Here is a 21,649-nt window from a genome sequence, read left to right as displayed (position 1 = left end):
ACAACAAAGGCTAGCTAGATAATTGTCAAGGAACATTATTAAACTACAGGGTGGCTAAATATTTGGTAACATTAGTGACTCTGAATCATTCTTTGTGTGGTTTAATAGCAGTTTTTTGTAAATCATACAAAGGAACATAACAACGAATGTCAAAAGCAGTGTCTAAAACTATTTCACATGAACCCAACTGAGTTAATCTATAAAACACTTCAAATACAATGGGAAAAGAAATGACAGGCTGTCACTGAATATTTCACATACGAATACTGATTGATCCACTGATGAGGTAATGTGACATTCTAATTTCTGTAAATGTAAAGAAAAAAGTGTGTAAAAAAAATTTAAGTAATGGTGCATTCAAGTCTGCTGTAACAAATGGTCTAAGAACCATATACAATATTGTAAGAGGATTCCTAGCACAGAACAGCGCACATCGCAATCTGTACACTGTACAAGGTTTCCATAATTGAATTAGCATGAGTTGAGCTTATAGAATCTGTCTGTTTTTGTCACATAAAATTTAGATACTGGTCTCTCGATCCAGCTCTTTCGTGCACTTTACTAATGCAGAAGGGGCATTATCAGTAGCTGTGTTGTTGGCTTCTGGCTCCGTGGCTTTGGTCTGGTTTTGCAATGCCAGCTGCCGCTGTTGGTGTGAAATTCTGTTGTATAGTAGCACCCACAGTAGAATAGCCAGAGAGGAAAGGCCATACATGAGGCCCAAGAACGTCACTCTGGAGAGTTAAAAAAATATAAAATGCATGCATTACTTGAGTTATACCATGCCATTCATTGCAGTTTCTGAATCCTGAATCCTGATTTACTTTATAATGAAAATATACACTTTTTATACAGCACTTAAAAAAAAATAGCCTTAACCATTGAACAAGAATTACTGTACACGCTTTTAAATAAACATATTCAATATCTCATTCCTCAGGCTAGTTCTGAGGCAATAGCACCTGTGTATTGTGCATGTATTCACCTAAAAGCATCAGCATTATAAATTCGACATGCGCCTTGTCCTCCACATTGCTTTGTTCCCCACTTGAGACAAGTCCTATCAATCAGAGCTCCAAAATATATAGGAGAAGGGATTCCACCTAAAAACAATCAATGATTACATTTAAAACTTATCAAGCATTGTCATCACCATTATTTAAATGATAAGAAAAAACAAAAGGCTAATCCTCCTACCCAGAGTCCTGACTATTAATGTCTGCATTCCAACAGCCAAAGACTTTAGGTCTGGCTGGATAGACCTAAAAAGTACAGGAAAGGATTCTTTTCATCCACATCTTGACACTTGGAGACAAGCATGTTTGTGTAATTGCCTACCTGAGCAGAATAATGTATGCAGGACTGGCTCCACTGGCTGAGATAAAGGCCCCCAATACAGTCATTGCCATGTAAATCTTAAACATGTAGTCACAGTTGTCTTTGTTTGGACACTGACCCAACACTGCAGACATGTTCATACTAGCTTTTGGTGCCTCGACAACACATGAGCAGTTGTGAAAAACCTTCAAGAAAAAAAGGGCAGTTTTAGCTTAATAAGCCCTATTTAGACTGAATCAGAATAACTGAAGATTAAACTATAAATTTGGTACAGCAGGTTTCTAGCAGGTTAACCGAGCCATTAGGGAGGCACAAGCCAGTGCACTCTTAGTGCCGGTCCCAAGCCTGGATAAATAGGGAGGGTTGCATTAGGAAGGGCATCCAGCGTAAAATGTGTGCCAAATCAGATATGCGGATAACAAATCAGAAGTTCGTATCGGATCGTTCGAGGCCCGGGTTACCAACAACCACCACAGGTATTGTTAGCCAACAGGGTACTGGTGGAAATTGGGCTACTGTTGGCCAAAGGATGGGAAGGAGAGGAAGACGTCTACAGTAGGGAAAGGAGAAGTGGAGGAGAGTGGAAGTTGGGGTGGGCACTTTGAATGTTGGTTCTATGACTGGTAAAGGGAGAGAGATAGCTGGTATGATGAAGCAGAGAAAGGTAGATATGAGAGAAATAGTGTAGGGGTGATCCTAAAGGAAGAGTACAGTTAGAGTGTAGTGGAGGTGAAAAGAGTTTCTGATAGGATGATGAATATAAAGCTGGAAGTTGAAGGGGTGATAATAAATGTCATCAGTGTCAGCCCGCTTAAGCACTTCCGGCATTACCGCCTACACCACCAAAGAACCGCCCCTTGCAACCTGCTATGCGAAAATGGCATTCATCTTGCAAACACATATAAGAATGCTAACTCAGACCCCCTCTGAGCAGACACATCGCGAGTGGATTTTTTGTTTCAGTTGGTTCCCAATGTAGCACCAATGAAATAGACTCCAAAAGCCAATGAAGGATCTTCAGTTTTGGAGTAAGAGCAAAAACGTCTTTATTCCAGTCACATTCTATTGAGCCCATAAAAGCTGGTCACTTCACAACTTGAAATGATCAAGCGCCCATGCATTTTGCACACACTCATATTTATACCCTGGAGACACATGGTGCCTTTGTTTTTTTCTAATTATTATGCTTCTCCCTTACCTTCGCCTGACTCTGATCCTAATTACTCCCTCATGTCTTCTGCAGCTGCTCAGGCTCACAAGTTTTTTTTCTCAAATAAACATGCTTGAATGTTCCTTATACGTTGTCTTATAAGTGCTATGCTAATTATTAGGTCAATTTGTTGGATTAATATTGGTTTGATTAAAACACACGCTAGATAAGGTTGAATAAAATATTTTTCTCGACAATGCCAGAAACCTCCAATTGGTGCTAGATTGTCTTCCAGGCTTGCCCTGATTACACTCCAGTGTTTTTCCCTGAATATTAACCCTCAGTGACCAACCTCTTTCCACCTATTCTCGCCTCCGGCCTCCCGACCGCGCCTGTTACAGATTTCGGCTCTGCTCTGCTCGCGCTCAGCGCGTTCCGGTTCGGATCTCTCTGCTCCAGGTACCGTTGTGGGATCCGCCTTGAATTGTAGAACTGAATAGCTGACAGAGCAATTCATGGTAAATGACACCTGGGACTTTGTCGCAGCCTGCCCGGACTGCACCCGAAACAAGAACCCATGCAGTTGGCCCCAAGGTCTGCTTCGGCCCCTTTCTATACCGAAATGTTAGTAGTCACACCTTGTCATGGTCTTTGTTACCGGGTTGCCCCCTTCCAATGGCAACACATATTTCGCCTCCGTGGATTTCCCAGAGATATCGTCTCGGACCGCAGACCCCAATTCTTGGATCAGTTACTGATAGAGTTCTGCCACCTTTTGGGCATCTCGACCAGCCTCTTATCTGGAATCCAACCCCAGACGAATGGACAAAACGAGAGGCTAAACCAGGATCTGGAAACTGTTCTCCGCCTCCTTTGCAATCGGGAACCCACTTCCTGGTCGGATAAACTAATATGGATTGAGTACGCCCATAACACCTTTCCCACTTCTTTCACAGGGCTTTTGCCCTTCCAGGTGGTCCGCGGTTACCTGCCGCCAACTTTCTTCAAGCAGGAACCCCGATCCACCGTCCCCTCTGTCACCCTTTCCTTGTGACGCTGCCGTCGCGACTGGAGAACTGGAACTGGAGCTGCCCTGCTCAAAAACGCCATAAGACGTTGCTAGGGGGCCAACCGTAAGTGGCACCTCGCCCTTTATTACTGTGTCCGACAGCAAGTATGGCTCTCCACTCGGGACCTTCCCCTTAAGGCCACCTGTTAGAAGCTTCAGTTCAGCCTCAGTTAACCACCTGTTTCCGCCTGACTATTCTCACTTCCAGCCTCCCGACTGCACCTGTTTTTCCGACTCTCTCCTCCACATTATGGTTCTCGGCTCTGCTCTGCTCGCGCTCAATACGCTCCGGTTCTCGGTTTGGCTCTGTTCGCACTTAACATGCTCCAGTTCTCAGCTTGACTCTGCTCACGCTCAACGCGCGCTTGTTCTCGGCCCCATTTCTGGTGGGTTTTTTCTGCTCCCGGCACTGTCGCGCCATCCACCTTGGATCCTCCACCTTGGATCCGGCACTGTCGCGCTATCCACCTTGGATCCTTGACCTAAATAGCTGACAATCAGTGCTATGCGCCTATGCTACACAAGTGGGCGGTGAAATGGAAAAAAAGGAAAAATTCTTGAGTGAGTTAGATGAAGTGGTGGAAAGTGTACCTGGAAAAGAAAGATTGGTGATTGGAGCAGACTTTAATGGGCATGTTGGTGAAGAGAACAGAGGTGATGAGGAGGTAATGGGTAGGTATGGCCTTAAGGAGTGGAATGTGGAGCAGCAGATGTTGGTAGAGTTTGCTAAAAAGATGGAAATGGCAGTGGTGAATATGTATTTTTAAAAAAGAAGGAGGAGCATAGGGTGACATATAAAAGTGGAGGAAGGTGCACACAGGTGGACTATGTTCTATGTAGGAGATGCAACCTAAAGGAGATTGGTAGGTGTTGGCAGGGGACAGTGTAGCTAGACAGCATCGGAAGGTGGTCTGTAGGATGGATTTGGAGGTAATGAAGAAGAGGAGGAGAGTGAGGACTGAAAGAAGAATAAGATTGTGGAAACGGAAGGAGGAAGACTGTAGTGTAAGGTTCAGGAGTGTAAGGAGGAACTGAGAGCAGCAATTAAGAGGATGAAGAGTGGAAAGTTAGTAGGACCAGATGACATACTGGTAGAAGCATGGATATGTTTAGGAAAGATGGCAGTGGAGTTTTTGTCTAGATTGTTTAACAAGATTCTAAAAGGTGAGAGGATGCCTGAGGAATGGAAAAGGAGTGTGCTGGTACCGGTTTTTAAGAATAAGGCAGATGTAGTACACCTGCAGTAACTACGGTGTAATAACGTTGATCAGTCACACCATGGATTTATGGGAAAGAGTAGTGGAAGCCAGGCTGAGGGAAGAGGTAATCATCTGTGGTTTCATGCTGAGTAAGAGCATTATGGCATTACAATTTGCTTTTAGAATGTTGATAGAGAAGTATAGAAAAGGTCAGAAGGAGTTGCATTGTGTGTTTGTGGATTTAGAGAAAGCGTACAGCAGGTTGCCAAGAGAGGAGTTGTCATATTGTATGAGCAAGTCAGATGTGTCAGAGAAGTATGTTAGGGTGGTGCAGGACATGTATGAGGACAGTGTGACAGCAGTGAACTGTGCAGTAAGAACGACAGACTGATTTAAGGTGGAGGTTGGACTGCATCAAGAATCGGCTCTGAGCCCTTTGCTGTTTGCAGTCGTGATCGGCAGTTTGACAGACAAGATCAGATAGGAGTCTCTATAGACTATGATGTTTGCGGATGATATTGTGATTTGTAGTAAGAGTAGGGAGCAGGTTGAGAAGAGTCTGGTGGGAAAAATGTACCCACTAGAGAGAAGGGGAATGAAAGTTAGTAGGAGTAAGACAAAGTACATGTGTGTGAATGAAAGGGAGGGCAGTGGAGTGGTGCGGTTGCAGGGAGAAGAGATGTTGAAGGTGGAATTGTTTAGGTACCTGGGGTCAACAATGCAAAGTAATGGAGAGTGTGTTAAAGAAGTAAAGAAAAGAGTGCAGGCAGGGTGGAGTTGGTAGAAAAGTGTTAGCAGAGCATTATGGTGCCGCAAATAACAACCACGGCGCTGAGCAGAAGAGGGAAGCGCGCTGGCGACCTGGTTAAACTCTGCGAGCACGCCTCTCGAACTACGCTCCTAAGCATTCATCTCGCAAATGTCCATTCGCTTCCTAACAAAATGGATGAACTGCTTCTCCTGTGCTTCACTTAAACTTGGCTTAGTAAAGCCATTCCAGACAATACACTGCATCTGCCGGGCTTCCAGCTGTTCAGGTCGGATCGCATTGCAGACTTAACTGTGAAAACGAGAGGTGGTGGATTGTGTTTCTATATCAAAGAAAGTTGGTGTTCAGATGTAACAATGCTAAAGGCACTGTTCATAATCTGTAAACCTTTCTACTCGCTGCAGGAGTTTTCCTCTTTTATTCTCGTCAATGTGTACAATCCTCCAGATGCACGCATGAGCGCAGCGCTGCAACAGCTGGCGGAACATATAACTGAAACGGAGCAAAGGTACCCAGACTCTCTTTCGATCATTCTTGGAGATTTTAACAGAGCAAATCTTCCCTGTGAACTGCCAAAATACAAACAACACGTTTCATGTCCCATCAGAGACAGTAATTTTTTGTATCACTGTTACACCCAAATAAAGGATGCATATCACTCTGTCCCACGAGCAGCTTTGGGGATCTTTCATCACTGTCTAGTTCATCTCATTCCAACCTACAGGCAGAAACTGAAATCAGCTAAACCTGTACTAAGGACTATTTGAAAAGGGGCCTAATGAAGTACAGCAGGATTTACAAGCCTGCTTCGATTGCACTGACTGTAGTGGTGCATCCCCACCAGGTCATTCTTATCTATCAATAATGATAAACCGTGGTTTACTAGAAAACTCAAACAGCTTAATCATACCAAAGAGAATGCTTACAGAAGTGGGAATATATTTTGGCCAGGAACAAACAAAGGAGATTGGCTAAAAAAATACCTACTCAGAAAAGCTGGAAAAACAGATTTCAGCCAATGACCCAGCATCATTATGGACTGGTCTGAGGAACATCACCAAGTACAAGACCTCACCCCTTCAGTCTGTGAAGAATCAACAACTGGCTGTTTTTCTGTCTGTTTGAAAAGCACAGTTTACCACACACCACCCCCTCTAATCTGCACTTCACACCCCCCCCCCCCCGTAACACCCCTTCCTGCCTCCCTCTCCATTCAACCTGTGCTTAAAGTATGTGTAGAGGATGCAAAACTAGTCTTCAGAAGACAGACGACTAGAAAAGCTTCTGACCCAGATGGCGTTTCACCTGCCTGCCCAAAAGTCTGTGCTGAAAAACTGGCTCCCATGTTTACTCAGATCTTTAACAGATCACTGGAACTGTGTGTAGTTCCCTGCTGCTTCAAACGCTCCAAGATTATTCTGGTTCCCAAAAAACCCCAAATCACTGGTTTTAATGATTACAGACCTGTTGCTCTCACGTCTGTGATAATGAAGTCATTTGAGAGACTAGCTCTGTCCTACCTAAAGGACATCACTGGACCTCTGCTGGATCCCATTCAGTTTGCCTACAGAGCAAACAGGTCTGCGGATAATGCAGTCAACATGGGACTGCATTATATACTGCAACATCTTGACAGACCTACACAAAGATCTTGTTTGCAGACTTCAGTTTGGCCTTTAATACTATCATTCTTGATCTTCACTCAGCCAAACTGACCCAGATTTCTGTGCCCACCCCAATCTGTCTGTGGATCACCAGCTTCCTGACAGACAGGCAGCAGACAGTGAGGCTGGGCAAACTCACATCCAGGTCTTTCACTATCAGCAGGATTGTGTTCTCTTCCTACTGCTCTTCCTACTGTACACAAATGACTGCACCTCTAAAAACACCTCTGTCATGCTTCTGATGACACAGACAGGAAGTTAAAGAATTGGCTGTCTGGTGCAACCACCACAACCTATAGCTCAACACGCTCAAAACAGTGAAGATGATCGTGGACTTCAGGAGAAATCGCCCAGCACTCCCCCCTGCTCACCATCATGAACAGCACAACAGTGGACAGTGTACAGTGTACTCAGTTTCTGGGTACCACCATCTCTCAGGACCTGAAATGGGACAATAACAGATGGAATAACAAAGAGCTGCTAAAACAATTCTACTTGGCCATCATAGAGTCTGTCCTGTGTAGATCTATAACAGTCTGGTTTGGTTTATCTACCAAATCAGACATCAAGAGGCTACAGCGGACGGTCAGAACTGCTGAGAGGAATATTGGTGCCCCACTGCCCAATCTCCAAGATCGTTACTCATCCAGAGTGAAGAAAAGGGCTAAGAAAATCACTTTGGACCACACACACCCAGCCCACTCTCTCTTCGAACTGTTGCCTTCTGGCTACAGAGCACCGTCCACCAATACAGCCAGGCACAAAAACAGTTTCGTCCCGCAGGCTATACTCAGCATGAACAATTAAAATATTCATAACTACACATTGTCCATCATAACTGACACATTTGTACATCCAAATTGTGTAAATAAACTGTACACTTTTAAATTCCTTGTGTATAAACATACTTGGTAATAAAGCTTTTTCTGATTCTGATTCCGATTCTGATAAAGGTATTTGCAAGAGTGAAGGGGGAAAAGTCTATAGGACTAAGGAGGAGGTTTATGGATGTGGTAAGAGAAGATATGCAGGTAGTTGGTTTTAAAGAGGCAGATGTAGGGGACAAGGGGTATGGAGATGGATGATCCGCTGTGATGCCCCCTAATCAGAGAAGCCGAAAGAAGAAAAAGGTTTTAGGAGGTTGTGTTTTCAAAGAACCTGGATGTTTTCATCAGAGAGTTGTTATTTTACTGCACAGTACAGCAGTTTTATTTCACAATTTAGGATGTATTGACATAATTAGTATTTAATATAATAAATTTTTCATTATAGTGGGACATCTGCTTAGAAAATCACAGACTATTAATGACTACAACTATCAAGCAGTTCAGTCTATAATTTTGTCAGAGGAAAATGGAGGAAAAATATCAACATGGCCAATGCAGATGCAAATAAAATCACAGGGCAGAAGACAAATCTGTTTGGCTCAACTGAGAAGGTGTATGAGGCTAAGAGGGCCTCTGGGTGTCAGAATGGTGTTATGGAAAAAAACAATAATGCCAGAATTGCTGCAAAGCATTTCTATTGATTCTCTTTTTTTTTCAGGAGCTTAAACAGCTGAAAAAATGGCATGAATGCAGCTGAAAAAATACTCTTCAAGGTCTTGATGCTATGTGTGTACATTTTCAGTGAAAGTTAACTGTTGAAAGCAGAGCTCACCATTTCCTTGCCAAATCCAGTGGAGCTCTTGCAGCCTGCAAGGCAAGGTGTGGAATATGTCATCCCATTGTCAGCACATACTGGGTCCCAGTGTTTTAAAGAGCAGGAGCACTCTGAGTTACACTGGGACAACAAACTCTGATGCCCAGAGGAAATTTCTGGAAGACTGTCAAGGAAAAACAAAATAATGAATTAAGAAGCAGTAGTAGATCGAAAGGGAAGAAATGTGACAGTCGCTATCACTATTATTTCCTAGATACACGTTATCCTGTATAATTATCATAATGTAGATGTAAAAATATTATGGTACACCAGAACAATATATTAGTAAAACAACATGTTTTTTAGCATTCTAATTTGGTTCAGCAGCCCATAGACGCCAAAGCCATGATCAATAAAATGACCTATTAACAGAATCTATGCAGCATTAATACTTTCAACTGAGCAAAAGAATTTGCTTTGTGAACTTTTTGGTTTTTGTGTAAGTTTACGTTCTGAATAAACCAAATAAAAAAACTGTCAAAGAAATAAATAATAAATAAATTATAAATAAAATAAATGTCAGTCTTTATATAAAATTATATACAGCATTATATATTTCCCAATGTTTCTTTATGATGGTTATACATCCATATCTGATCATTCAGATTCATATTATGAAATTACATTTTGACACAAATCCACAATAGCTTTTAACATGAAGTTCTCTGCACTGTTATTTGCTATATATACACTCCTATACTTACTAAATTAACTATATTGACCATAACTATAACATAATTTTGAATGTAATTGCTTAAATCGATATTGATTTTGACTATTTTACTGCAAATCAACCATTATTCTGCTTGTTAAAATTCTAAGCTCAAATTGACACAAACTCTGATCAGACAAGTCTAATGTGTCAAGTCTAATGTTAACTTCGGCTTGCTCATCAGGGACAAACTTACACTTTTAAAAAACATATTAATTTATATCACCACATTATCTGTGTAAAGCTGCTTTAAGACAATGTTCAATGTTAAAAGCGCTATACACATAAAAAATTATTGAATTACTCTACTATGTACTTTGAACCCATCATAGCAAATTAACTTACATGTGGCTAATGTACTTACACCACAAAATCGTATTCAAATTTTGCTTTCTCTCACTACTTTACCCACAGTCATTCACAAAAAATAATCTGTGTACATTTTTATTGCATCAAATTAGATTAGTGCTGTTCATAAGGTATTTTCATAAATGCTTTATAAAAAGGGTTTGCATTGCGACAAAACATTCCCACCTTTGACAAGATAAAGAATGTAATGAAACACTCATCTTGTATTTACCCCTGATAGGTCACAGTGAGACCTGCCACTTCTCTGTTTCCACAGTGCAGGAAATACTGGCTCAACATGAGAACAAAAGAAAGAAAAGTAGCGGAAAAAGACATCTTGGCTGCGCCAATCACGCTCAGTTGGAATTTTTTCATCACAATGCCTCCTGAGATGATTCCCAAGGCCACTGCCGGTACATTTAGAATGCCTAGAATATATAGCAAAAACATGAGAAAAATATGTAGTCACCTACTGCTAACTAATTAGCACTTCTTTTAAGTGGTTGTTTTCTTGTGTGTGGGCCAGAATATGTGCATATATAACATGGGCAAATGTGGGTAATTGAGCACCATTACCTTTTCTGTCAAGGAATGAAGTCATTTATGTATTTGTCAGTTATGTTAATTGTCATGTGGAGTGTAAGATCAGGTTGATGATATGTGTATGGGCTTTTTAAATAAAACTTTAAACATGGCCCTTTTTTTATCAGCTTTACCCTACTCACATTACAGTGATGTGTTTATCAAGTGATTTGATTATCCAGTGATTTGTAATAATTGCACTATAATGTAACTATGGTTCCTAAAGGATTTTTGTAAACGACTGAATAAGTAACCCTTCCATGTTTTAAGTGGCATTGTGTCTATTTAGGTATGTGTGCTTTTTTTCCCAGATTGTCTGGGTTCTACAAATATCTCATAAACATGGACAGGCTATGCTAAATTGCCCCTTCATGTGAATGGCTGTGTCTATGGTCGCCTGGGGGGTATTCCTAGCTGAACAAAACTTGAAACATGTTAGAGAGCCATTGCAACTAAATGCATTACAAAGCAGTTAAGTTTCTAAATATGTAAATCGAACAAAAATTAGTGTATATTTTTGGGGGTACTGTCAGGATATCTGGGCACATTCGTACATCTGTACAATTAAAAGTTTCTTAGATAAACCATGTTAAACTTTTTAACATTCCTAAAAATAAAGAAAACACTTACCTATCAGAAAGATACCCCTGGACGGAGATTGGCCAAAAATCTGCTCCAAATATTTGGGCTTAAATGTGATCATTCCAACAAAGCTGTTAACCTGGATCAAACCGGTGCAGATGATAAGCACATAAACTGAATTCCTGAAAAGCCTCCTTAATGATGGCAGGAAATCTACAGTATTAACCAAAACACAGACAACAATCATGATCTGATGTCCTCACACAACAGATTAGCCTCAGCAACCTGTCAGGTTGAATTAAACTTTCAATAATCATTAATAATAGACACTATTTTCAGCAATGTGTACTTTTTATTGGTTCATTTGACAGCCATTAATGTTTATCATCTATTAACTCATCCCGAGTCTCATTACAATTTCAGGTGGATTCAGGTTGACCAATTTTGAACTACTATACAAATAAACTGAGATGGTTGTTAGTACCTTTGGCCATGGCAACCACATTGACTGCTTCAACTTTCTCAGATGGTGGTGGGTTTTTCTTCTCTAAAGGAATAAATGATTCTTGCTCATGACTTCCATCTTGGCTTTTCATCCTCTCATCATCCTCTCCTTGCTTAGGCAATGACCTTGGTAGGAACCAGAATGGGATTCCAGCCAGTAACATTACAGCACCAGTGACCAAAAAGCCAAGCCACCAGGCTCCCACCCAGCGAGAGTCTTTGTAGTTAATTGCGATGCTGTCTGTAGACACAGAAAGAAAAAACAAATACTTTAATTTGCGTAACAATTTACAGACAATGGAATTTTTTTTTAAAGCCAAACCATTTTTTTTTTAAATTATTATTAGTAGTAGTACCATTCATACTAAATCTTTCACAGGTTTAATGTGTTTGTAGAATAAAGACCTAGGTGTAATTAACAGAAGAATAGGAAGGGGTGAAATTACTATTTGACTAAGATCAGACCTAATAAAATATACTCAGACAGATTCAATCTGCGATTGATATAAACAAGCTTTTGATCAATAATGCATATATGATCTGTTCCATATTCACAATGTTCACAATTACTGCTTATAAGATGTTCTTCTGAATATAAGATGTCTTGCTCACATTGTTCCCTCATTAGAAAGAATTCCAATTCACTGTTATTGTTTTACCATTTTTAGCAAAACAGCTATTATTGAGAAAATAGGTTTCTGCTCCAGCCACTAACTCACTTACATAGAGATATTGATGATAGTTACCTAAGTCCACAGCTCCAACATCCACATAGAGTTTGGCACAAAATGAGCCCAGCATAAAGCCAACCATAGGGCCCATGATACCAAAGCTCTGTATACATGCTGTGTTTAAAGAGGGAGACATGCCATCAGTCATTATAAAAAAAATCTTTATCATAGTACACATGCCAGAGAATTAGATCACTGAATGAGAGAGAGAGACATTTCGGACAGATAAAGTGATTTCTGTTATTCATATATATGAGTTATTTTGTAATAATAGAAAGCTAATTTCTATACAATATGATAACAGTGTAATTACCCCTGCCATTCAAAATTATAGTTATTTTAAACTAATGCGTAAGCCTGTGATTATATACGAGTATAACTGCACAGATAATATATTTTTGATTTGTCTTGGTGCTTTGCCAAAACAGTGTACTTGGTAAGTCTTGAAGAGCTTTCTCCATCTTCATACCAATGTAGAAAGCTGTGTTTTCTTGTCTAGCAAAGTCATCCATGTAAGACAGTCCAAGAGGCATCACTGGAGTCTCCCCGATCCCTCGTAGCAAGTTACCCAAAAAAACATATACCCATAAAGAGGATCCTGATGCTTTTTCACACTCTGCAAGCACAAAGGTCATATTTAGACAACTAATACTGTTTAATTGGGACAGATATCATATAACAGCAGCCGGATTCTTAACTTGCAATGCTGTCTTTTTTTAGGTCAGGTATGCTGATGTCGAGTCTTTCATGAACACAAATTATTTTTAAAACCTGGACAGTGTTGACACTGACATCTTTATCATAAGTATCATTGCCAATTCTATATGAAACAAATGTCTAAAAACTAGCAAAAGGCAATTACAGAACAACAATGCCTGTCTGTACTACAAAGATAAGGGAAAAGGGAAAATAAACAAAAAACACAAAGTTAAATAAAAGAAAAATGAACATTTGGTATGACCAGGGTTTTAGGTAGTACACATTATATGACCCAGTGTCAGAAACCTTTCTTTCATGTGATATATTCTATTATATATTTTCAGCTGTTGTGTTGTTTTGGTTTGTTACTGTGCTGGTGGGAAATGGTGGTTTAGAAGAGATAATGTAGAAAGGAGCAGGTGATTTATTAAATTAGTGTACACCTGTGTGTAATTAATGGCACTCTATTTTTACCTGTGTACATAAAACTGGCGGAAAAGACAAGCCAACAGACCCAGTGGAATGAAGCAAAAGGATTTGTTCTAACAGCATTCTTCAGAGCTTCAGAGGTGTAGGTACTTAAACCTTTTTTTAAATTCTCTTAACCATTAGGTTATCTGATATCTTCTGATTGAATAAAGTGAATGTTACTCACCTGTTTGACTCACAGCAGATATGTCATCTTGTAAATGGCTCTCAGTTGCTAGACATGGGGTAATTGATTCCGTATCATTGAAGATATGACTGATTGTCGTCTCATACTTGTACCTGTTTAAAGACAAGTTATATCTGAGGCATTTCTTTAATAATGCAAATTCATGTAAATAATTAAATCCATGCAATAATATACCATAATAACCAGCATACAGTAAACCCCGCTTTTCCGCGGTTCCAATCTGGCAACCCGGTTTATCGCAGAATTGCATTTGCCACATAACTAATTTGTTTAGCTGATTTTCCCGGTCTCTCGCAGATAGCACATTAGCCCAAAAAAACTTATAGGGAATTGTTTTAATGGAGTTTCCTGTTAAAATATTTATTAATAAAAAAATGTATTATTAAATATAAAATGAAGTAAAATGTTAATACAGTACAGTACTGTATACATAAAATAGCATTTTTGGGGTGGCGTCCGTTTATCACGCTTTTTTGTTTATCACGGGCGGTTTTGGAACGTAACCGCGGCGATAAATGGGGGATTACTGTACTCTATATATCGGACACTAAATTAATGAGCATGTTGCCAATAAATTAATTTTTGGATATTATTTTCGCCATTGTCTATATAAATGCGATGTTGAATAGTTCATACATTATTATGATTGTGTTGTTATTTTCATAGCATGGTTTAGCTGTTTTCAGTAGTAACGACTTTGGACTGTTTATCTTGCTGTGTTTGTCCTCTGTACACATTTCACTGTGGTTTAAACATGAAAAGTCCTCTCCATACATAGATAGACATATACTTTGTCCTCCATGTTGTTTCACAGAGTAATGGTTACATGAACACAAAGACACTGTGTTTGCACATGGAAAACTTTTGGAAGTTTACTCTCAACAAATGTAGGGAATTGTTAACGCAGTGAGGGAACTTGTACATGCTGGAAATGTTCTTCTGGGAACTGAACAGGATTTCATCCAGCTGCCTAAAAAGTTAAAGAGCCTATGCCTTTTTAGGCTTTTTAGTTAGTAGAAAAGAATTCCGTTCTTTTAACTTCCCCATTCCTGTCGGAATTTCAGCCCCATTACCATGAGCATGAGCATAATCATGAGAATTAACATAATTGACTGAAAGAATAACAATGAGAGCAGGGGAAATGAGATTCCGGCACAGGGCTGCTGACCTTACCCAAGATAAGATAAGTGACTATACACTGTAATCCAGGTACAACGAAATACAAAAATTGATCGTTTGCATTGAAATAGGACATCTGAGGTAGAATTCCCCTTATGAGCTCCCACTAAAGCTTTATTTAGCAGGTTTAACTGAATTATGAATCCTAAGTGCTTAGCTCTATGTGCTTTTTGAACATACGTTTGAACATACTATTGGTTATAGTGTCCATCACATTGGAGTGAAGCTGTCCCAAACATTCATTTTTTTTTTTATCTCACAATGAGAATATAATTTCATAGTATTCACCCATCAGTGTTTAATGTTGCTCATATGATATATGTATGTTATCCAGTCCTAGGAATATCTAATAATCCTCAGTTTCCTATGTCTCTCCAAGCATAGCATTTGCATCATGCAGCAAAGAAGTGTTAACTATGTAGAGGCCCCAAATGTCATGACATTGTGTACATTTCCTACTCATAGGAAAACCCTGCAATAAATAAGGAAATCCTGAATCTTTATTAGCTGCTTATCAACCAGTCTATTGTAAGCACTGGGCCAATTTTTAATTCACTAGTTACAGCAGAATTCAATCAACTTTGTCATTATGTGAAATTTTAATTTCTTTTCCCAACAAAGACTAATTAGTCTTTGTTGTGGTGATGAATGGAAAATTTATTTCATTGCCTCTTGACCTTACATATATCGGGTATGTTTTATGGTAATATTTTAATGAAGTGGGTTATATTTTATATACTGTATGTTCCAAATTATTATTAGAAGGAAACTAAAGGGAGTTTAGCTCAATACCTGGATCGAATTTTACGATGTAAATGCATTTTAATGTAGCTTTCTAAGCTGCATGTTGTCATACATGTAACTGTTAAAGTCACAATCTACAAACCTACTGACCTAAACCACACATCTAATCACATGACCTCCAATCTATCATCTCAACCCCACTGATTACTACTCAACAGTTCTAAAAGACACTGTTCTCTTTAAATAATCTGCACTTTGTCTGCCTGTTTAGATCAGTTTTGACCAAAGACCATGTCATTTTACAGCTAACTCTTGTCTAATTTATGAATTTCTGTCAAGGCCATTTGTCTGTTTTCTGAGTATTATCAAGCCCTTTAATTTGTCTGCTATGATGTCTCTTATCATGAATGCATCTTTGCATCTCTTTTCATGAATGTAAAGGACAGTCAATAATTTGCAACCAAAAAATTTTTTATTAAGCTTTTTGCTTGCTTAAGGAACTCTGTAGTTCATAGTTAATGCTCTTAAACTATTTATCACTTCACAGCTCTAGGATTATTCTCTGTACCTTTTTGTATAAATGTAATTATATTGTAACTCACAGTCCCTGGAAAAAGTGAGGCATGGCAGTGATGAAGGAGCCAATAGCCATGATCAGACATCCCATTCCAATCAGTCTAGGTCTGTGAAGTTTTGCTCCAAAATAACTTACAAATGCAATAACTAACAGGTTGCCTAAACACATGAAGAAAAAAAAATAAAAACGATATAGCAGTTTAAATAAAGAATTTCTACAATACTATTTCATGCAGAATAAGCATGCAAATTATTTGTAAATATCATAGACAGCCAACAAAAAGTTATAATTAATTACAATGTTAGATGAGGAGATACAGGTGAAATATACATGTTGCTTCCTACCAATTTCAAAGCTGACATCAATGAATCCAATTTGGGAACTGGGAATGTCAAAACGTCTCTCAATCTGAGTGACTGAGCTTTTCATGTAACTGCCCTGAAATGCTTTGGCAAAGTAGACAAAGGACAAGGAGACCAGAAACATCTATGGACACACAAATATTATGATGAACTCATAAAAAAAGAACACAATGTATTACTGCCATGATAAAATACAATTTAGACAATAAATAAACCGTACAATAAAAATCATACCAATGAAGCACCGTGGTCATTTAGAAAGTTAAAAGTGAAAATTAAAATAAACCCTTTTTTTCAAAATACATTTTATAATGTCAAATTATGATTATGATAACGGAGGGCACCAGCACCTGTGCAGGTGCCCTCCGTTATCTTCTTCTTCTTCTTCTTTCGGCTTCTCCCATTAGGGGTCGCCACAGCGGATCATCTGTCTCCATACCCCCCTGTCCTCTACATCTGCCTCTTTCAACCCAACAACCTGCATGTCTTCCCTCACCACATCCATGAACCTCCTCCTTGGCCTTCCTCTTTTCCTCCTTCCTGGCGGCTCTATCCTCAGCATTCTCCTACCGATATACCCATGTCACTCCTCTGAACATGTCCAAACCATCTGAATTGCGCCTCCATCACCTTGTCTCCAAAACGTCCTACATGCGCTGTCCCGCTAATAAACTAATTTCTAATTCTGTCTATCCTCGTCACTACCAATGAAAACCTCAACATCTTCAGCTCTGCTACCTCCAGTGCCACTGTCTCTAAACCATTCAACATTGCAGGTCTCACCACAGTCCTATAAACTTTCCCTTTCACCCTCGCAGATACTCTTCTATCACAAATCACTCCTGTCACTCTTCTCCACCCACTCCACCCTGCCTGCACTGTATTCTTCACTTCTCTAACACACTCTCCATTACTTTACACTGTTGACCCCAGGTACCTGAACTCCTCCAACTTCTCCACCTCTTCTCCCTGCACCCGCACCACTGCACTGCCCTCCCTCTCATTCACACACATGTACTCTGTCCTACTCCTACTCCACAAATCCCAATATCATCCGCAAACATCATAGTCCATGGAGACTCCTGTCTGACCTCGTCCGTCAACCTGTCCATCACCACTGCAAACAGGAAAGAGCTCAGAGCCGACCCTTGATGCAGTCCAACCTCCACCTTGAACCAGTTTGTCGTTCCTACTGCACACTTCACTGCTGTCACAATGTCCTCATACATGTCCTGCACCACCCTCACATACTTCTCTGACACACCAGACTTCCTCATACAATACTACAACTCCTGTCTCTGCACCCTGTCGTACGCTTTCTCTAAATCCGCAAACACGCAATGCAACTCCTTATGACCTTGTCTATACTTCTCTATCAACATTCTCAAAGCAAATAATGCATCTGTGGTGCTCTTCCTCTGCATAAAACCATACTGTTGCTCACAGATGGTGAGACTGATCAACTTTATTCCCCTGTAGATACTGCAGGTCTGCACATCCCCCTTGTTTTTAAAGATTGGTACTAGCACACTCCTTCTCCATTCCTCAGGCATCCTCCCACCTTCCAAAATCCTGTTAAACAATCTTGTTAAAAACTCAACTGCCATCCCTCCATTATCATGATTATAATATTATAGAACAGCTTTAGAATAGTAGTAGTGGTAATAATAATAATAATAATAATAATAATAATAATAATAATAATAATAATAATAATAATAATAATAATAACAATAATAATAGAATTACATAAGAAATCCCACCCACCAGGATGATGGTATTCTTAGTCTGTGTCAGAAAATATTTATTGATAGTGATGTCAAGCACTTTTGTTGCTCACGCTTGATAAGAGTGTCTGCCAAATGGCATACATATAAATGTAAATAATATAGGCAAGCCTAAAGATTAGAAAAAACACACACGCACACATGCTCACATCTACGCACAAATCCAGAGCGACTTAAAGTTTAAGGGATACAGCCTGGTCAGCCTGGTGGGTGAGATTTCTTATGTTAATTCTATTATTATTATTATTATTATTATTATTATTATTATTATTATTATTATTATTATTAAGGATTATAATATTATAATTATTATGGCTGGATGGATGGATGGATGGATGGATGGATGGATGGATGGATGGATGGATGGATAGATAGATAGATAGATAGATAGATAGATAGATAGATAGATAGATAGATAGATAGATAGATAGATAGATAGATAGATAGATAGATAGATAGATAGATAGATAGATAGATAGATCATTTTTATTATTAATTATCGTATCTACAGAAATTGTATAAAAGGTATATTATAATAGTCTCTGATACATTCAAGGTGCATCTCTGTGTTTATTTTTTGTAAATAGGTTTTGCATGGGCTGTAGAAACGGAAACAATTAGTGCAATTCATCATTTGTTGTTTTTCTGTTGTTTCTGTTGCTTTCAGTTCATCCAGCAAATTCCTTCAAATAACTGCTGGTTTCTCTCTTTTCCTTCATCATTTCAAAACTGTCTATGGTGCATGTCACAATTAATAGTAGTATCATGGGATTTTTAGCTGCATATCAGTAGTGACAGAGCTGTTTAAGACAATTGCACTGGCTCTGTATCCTTTTCCATTTAAGTGATGTTAAATAATATGAAAAAATAAATAAATAAATAAATAAATAAATAAATAAATAAATAAATAAATAAATAAATAAATAAAAAAAACAATAAAAAAAAAAAATTGTTGCATGATGTCTTTTAGATTTATATATATAAATGTTTTATATAGTGTCAAACTTCCTACACTGTAAATCTATAAATGAAAATGTTTCTGTTCACAGACTATTTTTGGTGCACTTTTACTATATCAAATAATAAAAACAAGTGTCACAGCTTTTAAAATCAAACTAAAGTTTTCCTTTACTGTATTCCATTCGCAAATCTTTGAGAAAGTTTATAAAATATAGATGCATCTAACTATATATGGATGCATGTGAAGGCCTCTTTAGAGTTATAGAGCATATACTGCTTACTCAACACTGCACAGCAATACTTGCATGGATGTTGCATGCTTTGCAGCATAATACATATCATAAGCTTGCATAATAAGCATATAAGAGAAAGGTACCAAAATTAACAGGATGACAATTTATTATTTTACATGATTGTTTGATTATTATTTAATTAAAAATAGACATAATTCAACATAATTATGTATATAGCATAAAATGTAAACTCAAAATATAAAGCTTCTTTTTAAAGGAGAGAATTACTGACCTTTAGTTTGGAGCAGCATGGTTGGGGTGGATCTTTCTTTTCCACACTCATGGTAGCTTGTAAGTGAGCAAGAAAACTGAGGATAATAAAGAAAACCGAGACTACTAGCTAGCATTATTGCACACTTTGAATCTATGAACATGAAAAAAGCTGAAAAGGAAGGACCCCTGACGATACTCTTTTAAGAGATTTTTCAGAGAACACCACCCATTTCCTGTAGAAGGAAGGGTATTTATAGAAATCAAAGAATTTGAGGATGATTTTCTATGACCCTTTTTCCGTTGTAAACACCTTCAATATTTGATAATGAAGACAATGAGCATTATGTTCAGAACCCAGAGGAAAGCACTTTACACGGTTTGCATTCTATCAGTTTGACCAATTCCAAAAACACCTGGTTTTACATGTTCACTAAAATTGCTATGCTTTATTGTGTTAATCTCGCTAATGTATCAGAGTTGTGTCCATAATAGATGTAAAATGTAAAGAGACTCAAAAATATGTTCGAGTATTTGTGGAAATGTAATTCTTTTTATTTAAGTAGCATTTAAAAGAATCATGGAACCAAAAAGTTGTCATCAAAGGATTACATAAAAAATTTAGTTTGACTGTTTGTAAATGGCTTGTTGTCAAACAGGAAAAATGCCATGTATAAATTCCATATAATTATAAATCAAATCACATAAAAAAAAAAAACAACAGTGAATGCACATAGAATGTTATACTTTCAACAATATGCTATTACCTTAGTCTTTAATATGCTATATAAACCTATTTAACCCTAATTGTTTAAACCACTACAAAATCTATTATGATGTAATTAGGCAGAAGAGAAAAAATGCAAAAAAAAAAAGACTATTACCTGCACTCTATATCAGGTTCTTTAGAATGGACAGAATGAGGGAGACGTGTATAAAGATAGGATGGTTGCAACTTTTTAAATGGGACTTTGCACCAAACATATACCCCATTGACCCCACAATAAAGCACAGTGGTCTCTCTCTCTCTCTCTCTCTCTCTCTCTCTCTCTCTCTCTCTCTCTCTCTCTCTCAATCTCTCTCTCTCAATCTCTCTCAATCTCTCTCTCTCTCTCTCTCTCTCTCTCTCTCTCTCTCTCTCTTACACTCACACACACAAAACAAACAAACCATTAATGGGTCATAGTTTCTGATTGTGTTCTTTGGGTAAAAGGCTGAGTCTCTTCCAGTAAAAAGATTACCCAGTGCTTTTGGGAGACACAATGTTACACCACCATCTCTGGAAGTTAATTGCTGCTATCGCAATATGCTTTTGTAACAGCAGATTTGTTTTAGCCAGTCCAAAGTTCTAGTTATATATGGCCCATTGCCAATCCCAGCCAGTCTAATCTCCCCATGTGAAACAGACATTGTGTAACATACTATAAGTATTACCTATTGTAAAACTTTAGGGTGGTCATTTTTCAAAAAAAAAAAAAAAATGGGGTTTTGGATATTTTATATAAATACACTACACTAAACACCACATTGAATATTTTTATTTACCAATTACATATAAATTAAGAGGCATTACATATTATCTTTGACAACAATTCTTATAGAATGCTTTATAAACAAGAAGAAAATATTCAACTTTGATACAGCATAAAAGAATTGAAGCAGCGATATTCAATTTAACTATTTTAGATTGCTATTTAAACCTGAGATTCTTTAATTAAACTTTCACTAAGTATTCACTGACTTTTGGCACTGATTGAAGAAAAAAACACCATATTATATATATATTTCTAAAATAACCTATATAACCCGATCC

General features: G+C 38.3%; 1 protein-coding gene across 1 annotated transcript; it reads right to left on the bottom strand.

Moving 5' to 3' along the window:
• Positions 1-87: 87 nt before the first annotated feature.
• On the bottom strand, positions 88-20,877 carry slco1d1 (solute carrier organic anion transporter family, member 1D1). The gene is made up of 15 exons (XM_083528427.1): positions 20,721-20,877; positions 19,859-19,934; positions 16,569-16,710; positions 16,250-16,382; positions 13,704-13,816; positions 12,819-12,965; positions 12,365-12,463; positions 11,599-11,859; positions 11,163-11,327; positions 10,183-10,378; positions 8,849-9,014; positions 1,339-1,523; positions 1,198-1,262; positions 986-1,103; positions 88-734 (listed from the first exon to the last, which is right to left on the bottom strand). The coding sequence occupies exons 2-15, from the start codon at positions 19,907-19,909 to the stop codon at positions 521-523; spliced, it is 2,055 nt and encodes a 684-aa protein (XP_083384553.1). The 5' UTR covers positions 19,910-19,934; positions 20,721-20,877; the 3' UTR covers positions 88-520.
• Between the last annotated feature and the right edge of the window lie 772 nt (positions 20,878-21,649).

Source organism: Silurus aristotelis, assembly GCF_946808225.1.
Source record: "Silurus aristotelis genome assembly, chromosome: 24".
NCBI lineage: Eukaryota > Metazoa > Chordata > Actinopteri > Siluriformes > Siluridae > Silurus > Silurus aristotelis.
This window is presented reverse-complemented; position numbering and strand designations above follow the sequence as displayed.